Consider the following 11757-nt stretch of genomic DNA (forward strand, 5'->3'; position numbering starts at 1 on the left):
TCGTTAACACTGTATGAGAGTAATAATACACCATCTGTGTCTAGAGATCACCTCCCTTGCCCTTCTCCCCCACTGGAGAGGCGTCCCACAGCAGCCACAGAATGAGGCAAAGAGGAGGTTTGGGTTCTCCGAATACTATAGTAGGGTTAAACTATTTTTTTTTCTTTTTTTAGTAGGGTTATACTAAATGGGAAGCTTAACTAAAGGACAATCACTCCAGAGGTCGGCGAACCCACCTCCTCTCTCGGTTCCTTGACAAACAGCGACACCTGTTACCAGGGTAACCAGACCGGGTCCAACATCTAATTGGGTCCGGAAAGCTCCAGGCAGAAAGGACTTTTACATCTAGTTCCGGAATCTCCTCCTTGCTTTTCAGCTGAGCCCGACCCACTTCTTTTCCAGGAAGGCGCCCGCCTCCCTTCCGCACCTTTCGATCTCCAGAGGATCCTGGAAACTCTCCTTGTGGGAGTCTCCGCGTCTCCTGTTGGTGGGAAGAGTTTCTCAGGAGCACGACTTCCGGCCTGGAACGGAAGTCCGCTCCCTTGTCTCCCAGACCTCCCCCTCCCCCCTCCCCAAATCCCCGCCACGCGAGGCTGCGGCGCACGGTATGGGTGTGTTTGTGTGTGTCTGTATGGGGAGGGCGTTTGGAGGGAAGGTTACCGGGAGCTCCGTGGCCGCTGGGGGGCAGGGATCCCGGTGACAGAGATGGGGGTATTTTCTCTGACTTCCCCTTGGAAGCTTCAACCCCCCCTTCGGGCACTCTAGGTATTTCTTGGGGCCCAGTCGAGGATTGTACCCGTCCAGAGCCTCCCCATCCTTTCGGGAGAGCGAAGCCCAACCCCCGGGTCCGTCCCAGAGGAACGTGAGCGGGGAATGCCCCGTCAACCCGGCCCTCCGGATTCCGCGCCGGCGCAGACTCCGGCCTCAGTCCGGAAAGAGATCTTCCTGTCGGTCTGGGCTGGGGGCAAGGCAGCGGTGGCCTGGGCCGCGGGTGAGGGCAGAATAACCGGTGGGAAGGCTGCGTTTTCACGAAGGACTCGGGTGAAGCTGCAGAGCTGCCTTTGAGCCCTGACTCCTTGGCTTCCTGGGTCGGAGGAGATCTTGTAATGGAGTGGTTCTTCGTCTCACACTAGCAAGATGCCTGATTTCCTCAGGATCGAGGGGTGAGTGAGCGGTGGGGTGGTTGCACAAAACCGCTGCTAGCTACGCACTGGATACCCTTGTCATCTGTATGTTGGAGGCTTCTGTACAAATTAGAAAGTAAAATTCTCCTGAGTGGAGAAATTTAGGGCCTCTCTGCATTTGATGTCAAATGTTGACATTTGCTGGTCCCTGATAGTCTCAAATCTAGATATTTGCTTCATGACGAACTGATTTTGGGATTCCACAGTTGATTTCTAATCTGCACCTGGTTTGCCTTGGGCAATCTGGCCTGGGGCAAGTTATGGCTTAAGGGAATTTCACCTACAAAATAAGAATGAAGATGCTTGCCTCATATAAAACATAGGATTGTGTTGAAGATTAAATAAAATGGTGCTCTTGAAAGCACATAACTTTGTGCAGTTTAAAAGAACTTCGACGTACATTTATCTCAGTTACATTCATCTTCATATTAGTGTGGTCAGACATTTTTCTTCTTTTAATGTAAAGGGAAAACTACCCCTTAGGACTTCTGACTTCTTGTTCAGTGATCTTTTCTTTACCTCGTGCTTCCTTATAATATTGTAATAAAAGAGAAGGTAATAAAGGAAATTATTTTTATTAAGTGTTATGTCTTGATTAATTTCAGATTGAAGAATGTCCCGGGTTCCATTGGGGAAAGTCCTCCTGAGGAATGTCATCCGGCATACAGATGCTCACAATAAGGTAAGAGGTACAATCTGGTTATTCCTCAACATTTATTGAAGGCATACAGTGTGCCAAGCATTATTTTGACAGTTTGGAGATACAAAGGTGAATAAAATCGGTAATTATAATCAGTTTGATAAGTACTGTAATAGAGACATACACAAAGTGCTTCAGTGCACTGAGGAATGAATAATGAAATCTGCCTTGGGAAATAAGGAAAGGCTTCATAGAATGGGTGGTATTTGAGCTGCTGATGATATTTGAATTAGTTCTCGTTTAACAGGTTAAACTTTACCATGTGTAAAAGATCATTCCATACAGAAGGAACATCATGTACTCACATGGCAACAAAAAGGAGCATGAAGCACTTGGGGCTTGGCAATAAACTGTGCATTCAGAAAGTAGGGAGTGGGGGGGGCGGGGCCATGGGGTAGTGACGGAAGATAAAGCTTGAGTGGTAAGTTAGAGTTGGCTTGTGACGCTTTTTCCTCTAAATTATAATGAAACCATCAAAGTCTTTAATTTGTATTTGTATCTTAGATGATTAGTTAGCTGGGTAGGGGATAGATCAGATGGAGTGAAACAATAGAGACACCAGTTAGGCAATTGCAGTGCTACAGGTGAGAGATGATGAGCCGTTCGCATGAAAACAGTGACTGTAGGGATGAAGAGGAATTTAGGAGATAGAATCCCAAGAACTTGGTGACTAATTGAAACAGAAAGGATTATCATTTGATAATTGCGGCATAATTGCAAAATTAGTAAGGTGATAGGTGTGTCTGTGCAGGGTTAAAAAGTTCTCGTGTGGCTGCAGAACATTTGAGATTCACTGGGTCGGATTATTTAACCACTCTAGAAATCCTGAATTTGTTTCCCAGGTTCCTGGTTATAACCCAATCTGTAATGCAATAATTAGTGCAGAGTGTTTTGTCAGTTACTTTTCTTTGATGTAAAATGTTATTTTTAGTTATTTATTTGTATTTCTTTTCTTTAAAAAAAATGTAGATTCAGGAGGAATCAGATATGTGGAAAATAAGAGAACTGGAGAAACAGATGGAAGATGCCTACCGGGGAACCAAAAGGAAAATGTTACCCAGTAGTTCAAGGTGAAATTGCAGCTCTAAGAACCAAAATAATTCTGATCTTCTTTAGAACCATTAACTTTCACTTAAAAGCATTTTAGTATGCTAAAGATAGATGAGTTCAGTTCTGTGAATCTTTAAGCCTTCTTTCATAAATCTAGACCCACACATAAAGATAGTGGCTATGATACATATGGCTTAATTCTTGGTACTGAATTCCAAAATTCTACCTTGAACAACTTTAAAAGTTAAGGATTTTGTGTATTCTGACCTTGCTTGGTGGCTTTTAAGATTTACTGTTGGTAACTTACAGTCACTTAAGCTATCATTCACTCCTTTCCTCTGTTAGTCTTAGAATCTCTGTGAGCCTTTTCTTTACCCCAGCTCCTTGTGTTCACCAAGTCACACAGCCTTTCACATTACCTTCTAAATAGTTGCAGTGTTGAGTATAAAGGATAATACAGGCTTAGTTGTCTTATCTATGGAGGTATAGGAATGTCTGAGTATTGGGAACATCTCTTGGGCTTCATATGCGTGTTAGTGTAGAGCTGTGTATATGAAAAATGACTATACTAATAATGCTAATTTCTAAAGCCACCCAGGGAAACAATATATGAGATATTTAAGGAGAGTGAGTGTGTCTGCGGAGTACTCAGGCTTTGGAGTACATACAACTCAGGATTGGCTGTATGTGAAGGACTTTAAACAAGAAAGTATTTGGGGTCTCCAAGGTAAAGAAGGCATGGTCTCAATATAAAAATAAATATCTTTGCAGATATTTGCAGATAAAATGTTTCCTTTCTAAAGATGGTCCTTTGAGAATTTAGAAGTTAGTGCAGATGATGGTTTGTCTTGTATTGCTTGTTCAATTCCAAGAGGCATTTCCAGGAACAAAATACTATTTTTAGAGTGAATTATTAATACCTGTCATGGTCTAATAAATCTTTAAATCATAATCTCTTTAGGGGCAGGATTCTGATTGTCTCATTTGCTATTACATTCCTAGCAGCTAGAACTGTGCCTAGCATATAGGCGGCCCTTAAACATTTTTGATAATTAGTTAGCTTGCAGAGTGACTTGTTAGTGGACCTTGTAAGCACAGGCTGTGTCAATGGTTCTCAACTGGTTTTCTACCCCAGCATCCTCATGGGTTAGGCCTTGTTCCTACTGTTACTACGACCTCAGTGCAGAAGGTTGCTGGTTTTCGAGGAAGGGAAAACCTTCCCTGGAGATTCTGAAATCTCCAGAGTAGTTGGAAATTGTCACCAGCTGTGATTATTCTCAGCATCCTTCTTTGCATGCCCTCCTACTTGAGAATCAGTGAGCGAGCTACAGCGTGCCATAGTCCATAAGTCATTTTTGTCTGCATTCTGCAATAGGATGGGTAGTAATGGTCAGATTTTCCCTGGATAAGTGTACAGACTTAGACAGTAGAACAGATCATGACTTTTTACATTTTTTTTTTTAATACTAATTATCAGGTGGTTGTTTTCCCCTTAGCTTGTTCAGTGGGTTTTGTGTATGACATTCCATAAAGGAACCTTGCAGATTGCTTCCAAATATAAAAGTTCTTCTGTTTTCCTTATAGCCGGATGCGTAGTGATGGTTTTGATGAAGAAAGTCAAAGAGACTATTGGAGGCCAAAGACTGAAATTTCTGGGGCACTGGAAGATGACTTTCTTAAGGCTAAATCCTGGAATAAGAAGTTATATGATTATGAAGCTAATATGCCAGACAGGTTTGTAACTAAATTCTTGTGATCATTAATGATATCTGACTTGAGAGTATATACTTTTAAAAATTAATTATCCCTACAAAAACTTGCACACAAATGTTCATAGCATAATTATCATAATGGCCCCAAAGTAGAAACCCAAATGTCTGTCAACTGATGAAGGGATAAACAAAATGTGGTACAGTAGTCCCCACCCTTATCCATAAGGATATGTTCTGAGACCCCCAGTGGTTGCCTAAAACCGTCAGTAGTACTGAACCCTATACATACTATGTTTTTTCCTATACATACATACTCATGATAAAGTTAATTTCTTTTTCTAGTTTTTAAATATTTATTTTTGAGAGAGAGAGTGAGCACGAGCAGGGGAGGGGCAGAGAGGCAGGGCAGAGGATCTGAAATGGGCTCTGTGCTGACAGCAGAGAGCCCGACCCCAGGCTCAAACTTACACACCATGAGATCATGACCTGAGCTGAAGTCGGATGCTTAACCGACTGAGCCACCTACGTGCCCCTGATGAAGTTTAATTTCTAAATTGGAGACAGTAAGAGCTTTACAATAACTAAAAATAGAACAATTGTAACAATATACTGTAATAAAATTTATGTGAATGTGGTCTGTCAAATATTTTATTAATACTGTATTCATCATTCTTCTTGTGATGATGTGAGATGATAAAATGCCTATGTGATGAGATGAAGTGAGGGGAAAGATGTAGGCATTTTGATGTAGCGTTAGGCTGCTGCTGACCTCTGACAATATGACAGAAGGAGGGCGATCTGCTTCCAGAAAGCAAAACTGAAGATAAGGGGGACTAATGTGATGTTCTTTGACGGTGAAAGGAATAAAGTACTGATATACTGTAACATGGATGAAGCTTGGAAACAGGTGGAAAAAACCAGACACAAAAGGCCACTTATTACATGATTCTATTTATATGGTATGTCCAGAATCAGCAAATCCATAGAGACAGAAAGTAGATTCGTGGTTGCCATGGGCTACAGGAGAGGGAGGAATGGAGAGTTAGTGCTAGAGGATGGAGTTCCTTTTTGGGTGATGAGAGTGTTCTGAAATTAGATAGTGGTGATGGTTGCACAACTCTGAATATACTAAAAGCCACTGAATTGGACACTTCAAAAGAGTGAATTTTATGGTATAGGAATTACATCTTAGTAAAATTGCTCTGTAAAAAACAATTGTCCCAATATAGACCGCATTATGTTAAGAGTTGTTTTTGGAGAAGTATTTCACAGCTAAAGAGCAGAGTAAAAGAGTTCTTGAGAATGGCAAGTTCTCTTACAAATGGACAAAAGAATCCTTTGTGTCTAAAATGATAGTGTGCAGTACAGAAAATGTAGCCAGTTAAGTTACTGAGCTTGAAGATGGGGTTGGCTCTATGGTGTTTTCTTTGTTCTGTATGCCTGTCTGTGTATGCATGCACTCGTAAGTCTGTCTAATTTTTTTTTTAACTTAAAGAAATGTATGTATTGCCTTAATAATACATATAATATCTGTGTCATCTTACAGATGGGGTCACAGCGGTTACAAAGAGTTATACCCTGAAGAATTTGAAACAGACAGGTAAGGCAAATAGGCTTACTGAAAAAAAAGTTAGAAACCAAGTGAACCAATACCAAGTAATACTATTCCAAATCTGAACTATAAATTGGGCTCCTAATTTTATTTATTTATTTTAAAAATGTTTTTTATTTATTTTTGAGACAGAGAGACAGAGCATTAGCAGGGGAAGGGTAGAGAGAGAGGGAGACACAGAATCTGAAGCAGGCTCCAGGTTCTGAGCTGTCCGCACAGAGCCCGACTCGGGGCTTAAACTCACGGACCGTGAGATCATGACCTGAACCAAGTCGGATACTTAACCATCTGAGCCACCCAGGTGCCGTGGGTTCCTAATTTTATAAAGGAGATAACATTTGCCATTAAAAATGTAACCAGAAAATAATAGGCAATTTAGTTTGGAGATACTTGGTATTTTGCCGTTTCCTGATTGATGTTCTGCATATACATAGCATTTAGGTTCTTCAACATAGTATTCCATACAGTAACTCAAGGTGACAGATGAGAATTTATCTTTAAGAAAACAAAATGAGGAAACAAAAAGAGTGATAGTCTCATAGTAACCCTATGTCAAAGCTCTTATTTAAAATTCAGATGTTGGGGCGCCTGGGTGGCACAGTCGGTTAAGCGTCCGACTTCAGCTAGGTCACGATCTCGCGGTCCGGGAGTTCGAGCCCGGCGTCGGGCTCTGGGCTGATGGCTCAGAGCCTGGAGCCTGTTTCCGATTCTGTGTCTCCCTCTCTCTCTGACCCTCCCCCGTTCATGCTCTGTCTCTCTCTGTCCCAAAAATAAATAAATGTTGAAAAAAATAATAATAAAAAAAATAAAAAAATAAAAAATAAAATAAAATTCAGATGTTAACCCCAACTTTCTATCTAGAGTGTAGAATACTAAAATACTAATAGACTTTTTATTTCCTATAGTAAAGCAATTTCTCTTTTTTATTAGTAGTGACCAGCAAGATATTACCAATGGAAAAAAAACATCTCCCCAAGTAAAATCATCTACCCACGAGTCTCACAAACACAAGAAGTCAAAGAAATCCCACAAAAAAAAGCAGAAAAAAAAGTCACACAAAAAACAGAAGAAAAGCAAAAAGGAAGCCACAGATGTAACAGCAGATTCCTCAAGCGAGTTTTCAGAAGAAACGGGGGCTTCTAGTACCGGGAAAAGGAAACAGCCACATAAGCGCAAGAAAAAATCCAGGAAAAAGTCGCTCAAGAAACCTGCTTTATTCTTGGATGCAGAAAGTGATACTTCCCAGTCCGATGATTCCGCATCCAGCAGTTCTGAGGAAGGCGAGGAAAGAGACACCAAGAAAACCAAAAGGAAAAAGAGAGAGAAAAAAGTCCATATCCCTGTAGTTAACAATGAAATACAGGAGAGGACAAACAAACGCACAAATTGGAAAGTGGCTACAGATGAAAGGTCTGCAGAGAGTTCAGAGGATGACTAAATGAGAAAGAAACATTCTTCATTTGCCCATCTGACTGGTTACTTGCAGCTCTGTCACCTTGGGGTTTTGCCAGTGACTCTATTGCCCAGCACAGGGGCCCTGAGGTCAGAGCTGTCCTGTGCCATCTATATATGTTCTGACAGACTTGTCTTGTTTTGGCCTGTTAAACTTGATCCTCTTACTGTTAATAGGGAATCTGGTATTTTGTTATGAAGTTTTCTCGAAGAGATTATTTTTTGCAATTAATCACATTTAGGGTAGAGTGCATATACAGCAAATTAAAGGACCCAGAAAGCTGAACCCAATAATGACCTGGGTACACCAGTTGGAATGTTGAATCTGGGGAAGGGCAAGGGTTGGGATCGAGAGGTGGATTGGAACCGGTGCTGTGTAGAATGCTGTAAGGGAACATCGTGTTGCTATCTTTATATAGCAGGTGCCAGGACTTAACTTTTTGTGTCTTCAGCTTTGGTGCTTTGATCTTTCTGTATTTGGCCCCTTAGATATGGTCCAGTTTATTTAATGAGAAAAAATGTATAAGAACAAGATATTTTTCCTTCATAACATCCATAGACCGCTGTTATGAGACTAGGGTTTTTTGGTCAAATTTCTCTGCTGGACAGGGTCTGTGGCTACACTCAGTATACCCCTAAACATGGTAATTGGATAGTAAATGGTTTTCTACTTCCTTTGTTGTCTATTGCCTAAATGGCCTTGTGTTCAAAATTCTTTCTTCGGTTGTCTTAATCCTCAACCAAATGGGATAAAGTTAGGAATTGGTCATGCTGTTTAATGGTGCTCTGAACAGGATTCAGGGTTGCAACTGCCATTTAAATGTTATCTTCCTTGTTCATTTCTAAATCTATTAATGAACTTTAGATTTTCCCTGAAGTTATGTTGAATCAGTTCCAAAATGAAACAGGCTTCTCAGGGATGCACCCACTTCTTCCCAGTCAGCCTTCTGATTAAAGCACCAAGCAGAGACCGTATTATTTCCCTTTGCTCTATACTGTGATCCCTACTGTTAATTCTTAAACAAAATATCACTGAAAAAAAGCTGGTAGAACACAGGTGAGTTTTTTCATTATCACGGAATGTCAAGTGACATTGTTTTTCCTGGTTGTCACTTCATCGGCTGAGTAGAAAACTTGAAAACCCAGACTTTTGGTCTTGTTTCTGCCACTAACTAGTTATGAGGTCTGAACAGGTAAGTTAACCTTCCTGGCCTTACCTTCCCCATGTAGAATACAGAAATACTTCATGGTAGCATGACAGTGTAAGACACCAGCAATAGAATAGAACTATAACAACATTCCATGAGGTGGTAATACTTTGTGGTTCTAACTACTAAATTTGTTCTTTCCAGAACAGATTTCTAATAAAGTGCTTAGTCACAAAATACATGGTTGGCTAGAGGTTCTCATCCCTTGATTATAAGCAGGTGCTACCTTTGAGGATATTTACTTGAAATATTAATACTTTGGTACTCAACTGTCATTGTTCCATGGCGTATATTTTTACCTTTGGGATTAGTGGGGGCCCACGGGTGGGAGGGCAGGACGTCTGTAATTACTACCTCTTAACCTAAAGCAATTGTTTTGTTCTTGAAGTAAGTGAAATCTTTGTTGGAAGGAGTCTTCATGTATTTTTTTGAAGCATTGTTTCTGTGCTGTAAAAGTATTGATTTTAGCACAGACTCAGGAAGATGGGCCAGTGGAACAAGGCATCTCCAGGAAGTTGGTTCTGTTTTGGGCTTGACCTTCCCTTTCTCCCATACTAGCAGGCCTATTTCTATCCCAAGAATACACATCTTGCCTGTTTTGTTTTTTTTTGTTTTTTTTTTTTTTTTTTGCCATGTTTACCTTTTCTTGGTCATGTATAAGCAATAAAGCTGTTTTCTGTTCTTCACCCTTCTCAACCCCAATTTCTCTTCTATACCTTAGGCTAAGGTTTTGATGGTTCTTCTAGCCCCCTTAATTAGTGGTTTAGGATGGCCCTTCAAAACCCAAGATCTCATTTGCACTACTGGTCTTGGAACACACTTGTTTCTAGTGTTCCTGCCCATCAGAGATCTCTATATTAAATCCTAAAATGGGGTTAAAAAAAAAGAGTTGGAGAATTCACATTTATTGAGCAACTGTTGTGATACAACATGGAATTTCTGAATTCCAAATAAATAAATTTCACTTTTTTGAACATTTGATCTGTGACTTTTTAAGCACCAACAGGCTTGGTAACAGCCTCAAGTTCACCTGACAATGGGCTGCCGACCTTCCCCCAGTGGCCCATCAATCTGCTCTAACAAGTCCTTTGTTTCTTCTGTCATTCTCCCAAGGGATGGCCTATTGCCCTCCTTTCTGTACAATCTGGGCAAAGCGACTGGTGATAGCAAGAGTAGTGTCAATGAAGCGGTCCACACAGCTAGAGAGGCAGTTTTCAGTGCGAGAGTCTAGGCGATTCCCTGGCTTCTCCACACATTTATCCCAGCATAGCTCCATGAAGTGATGCACCTAAGAAGAAAGAAAATAACCACTGATGTCTGCATATAGGTCTAACTCTGCCAACTTTATTTCCTTCCCATTCTTCTCATTTTCTATCACCTGATGGAATCATTCAATCAACAAACCATGGGCTCCCCTCTTTCCTCACTTCATAACTTGTCACCAGTATGGCCCAGATCCTTGTCCTTACGTTGCAATAATCCTTTATTCTCTCCATTACTGTTTTTCTCTTTAGTGATTAAAAATTACTTTCCATCACGTCACCCCTGTGTTTGCTTAATGCATCAGTTCCTCTCAGCCACTCAGGGCACTCCCTTATTTCACCACTAACCTGTTGTGCTTCCATGAAGTACATGCATAGCATACTCGACCCTTAATATTCCTGGAATGACCTCCCTAAAGATTTTTCCCATTCTTCAACACAGTTCAAATTTTTACCTCCTTAAAGGCCACGGTCTATTTTTTACAACTGTGTTAAGTCCTTAATCAGACTGTAAATTTTCAGGCAGGGTGAGTATCTTTTATCTTCCCAATTAGCTCCAGTGTAAGCTGGAAAGGTATGGTACCAATGAATGTCCCCCAAACCACTGCATTCATCTCACTCCAAATCTATCCCTTACAGAGCAGTTCTTTAACCATTTACTGAGGGCGTCCTTTTTGGGATGCTGAGTACTCAGTCAATACTGTCTGCGGTCCTAAAGTGTGACTGTCCTCTCAGTCTGAGACGTGGTTAAGCAATAAGCCATACTGGGAGTGGTCCTGCTGCTAGTAAGCGACCAGGCCGGGTTTCAACGGTGGCGAAAGGGCTCCAAAACACTTGTTCTAAACTACAGTCCACACTGACTACTTCAGAGTCCACCTTTCTCCATTAATGTTCTACTACTTTGTCGTTTTCAAATACGTTATCGCATATGGTCTCTACAATCCAGTGAGGCAGCAGGCGACTGCAAAACCAGGACCCATATGGGTGGGTGTCTTGCCTAGAGGTACGTGGCCTGTAAGGGGCAGAGGCAGGATCAGAACCCAGACCTTCCGAATGCCAAGCCCAGAGAGCTCGCCGCCAAACTAGTTTCCGGTGACCTTGGCGTCGCCCGAACCTTTCTCCTCTGCTTTACACTTTCTCTTTCACCCACGCCGGGTTTGCCGAACAGGCACCCGAGCACTACTGGTCACAAGGGCCTGGAGGGCCATGCTCATTTCTTTTCCGAGAAGAACCGGGCGCAGCAAGAACGAGCATTGGGCAGCCTCCCCGTAGCGAGGTGGCAGAGCTCTGCTAGTTTTTTTCTAGAGGCAGTCACTTCGCGGGCTGAGTAAAGGGCCTGAAAAGTCAACCTGAGCCTCAGCCTCCTTTCTCTCCACCGCGGTCTTTGTCCTCGCACCTGTGCGGTGAACTGCGCTTTCTGCTGTTCGGCTGCCACCAGGCGCTGCAACTCCGCTTCGTCCGCCTCACCCAGCTCCGCCATCGTCCACCTCGAACTCCCGGCCTTCTTACGAGCGTGTGTGCTCATGCGCGGCGGACGCGCGCCAGCTCCCGACTTCCGGTTCACCAGGCATTTTCCT

At 42.1% G+C, this 11757-nt stretch overlaps 2 protein-coding genes across 5 annotated transcripts; one reads left to right on the plus strand and one right to left on the minus strand.

The window, feature by feature from the left end:
- Positions 1 to 489: 489 nt before the first annotated feature.
- On the plus strand, positions 490 to 9604 carry NKAPD1 (NKAP domain containing 1). Of its 4 annotated transcripts, XM_047070532.1 has the most exons (7): positions 495 to 605; positions 766 to 1163; positions 1790 to 1866; positions 2854 to 2954; positions 4519 to 4668; positions 6193 to 6246; positions 7189 to 9604. In XM_047070532.1, exons 3-7 carry the CDS (start codon positions 1798 to 1800, stop codon positions 7694 to 7696), a joined length of 882 nt encoding a protein of 293 aa, XP_046926488.1. In that variant the 5' UTR covers positions 495 to 605; positions 766 to 1163; positions 1790 to 1797; the 3' UTR covers positions 7697 to 9604. The 4 variants fall into 4 exon arrangements, with proteins under 4 accessions (XP_046926490.1, XP_046926487.1, XP_046926489.1 ...); XM_047070534.1 differs by having other exon boundaries at positions 490 to 1163; positions 7192 to 9604; XM_047070531.1 differs by having other exon boundaries at positions 493 to 1163.
- Positions 9605 to 9807: 203 nt separating this feature from the next.
- Positions 9808 to 11694, minus strand: TIMM8B (translocase of inner mitochondrial membrane 8 homolog B). Its single transcript, XM_047070536.1, has 2 exons — positions 11577 to 11694; positions 9808 to 10206 (listed from the first exon to the last, which is right to left on the minus strand). The coding sequence occupies exons 1-2, from the start codon at positions 11658 to 11660 to the stop codon at positions 10039 to 10041; spliced, it is 252 nt and encodes an 83-aa protein (XP_046926492.1). The 5' UTR covers positions 11661 to 11694; the 3' UTR covers positions 9808 to 10038.
- Positions 11695 to 11757: the final 63 nt, after the last annotated feature.

This window comes from Lynx rufus, unplaced genomic scaffold (assembly GCF_022079265.1).
Source record: "Lynx rufus isolate CCGP_SWC_20201006 ecotype Redwood Valley unplaced genomic scaffold, mLynRuf1.p SCAF_9, whole genome shotgun sequence".
Classification (NCBI taxonomy): domain Eukaryota; kingdom Metazoa; phylum Chordata; class Mammalia; order Carnivora; family Felidae; genus Lynx; species Lynx rufus.

What these genes read in the sequence shown, in the direction of transcription:
- NKAPD1 (XM_047070531.1), top strand. Translation starts at nt 1,798, where the DNA reads ATGTCCCGGGTTCCATTGGGGAAAGTCCTCCTGAGGAATGTCATCCGG. An exon ending in ATACAGATGCTCACAATAAG is followed by an intron (nt 1,867 to 2,853) that starts GTAAGAGGTACA and finishes AAAAAAATGTAG; the next exon opens with ATTCAGGAGGAATCAGATAT. An exon ending in GAAGCTAATATGCCAGACAG is followed by an intron (nt 4,669 to 6,192) that starts GTTTGTAACTAA and finishes GTCATCTTACAG; the next exon opens with ATGGGGTCACAGCGGTTACA.
- TIMM8B (XM_047070536.1), bottom strand. Translation starts at nt 11,660, where the DNA reads ATGGCGGAGCTGGGTGAGGCGGACGAAGCGGAGTTGCAGCGCCTGGTG. An exon ending in AAGCGCAGTTCACCGCACAG is followed by an intron (nt 10,207 to 11,576) that starts GTGCGAGGACAA and finishes CTTTCTTCTTAG; the next exon opens with GTGCATCACTTCATGGAGCT.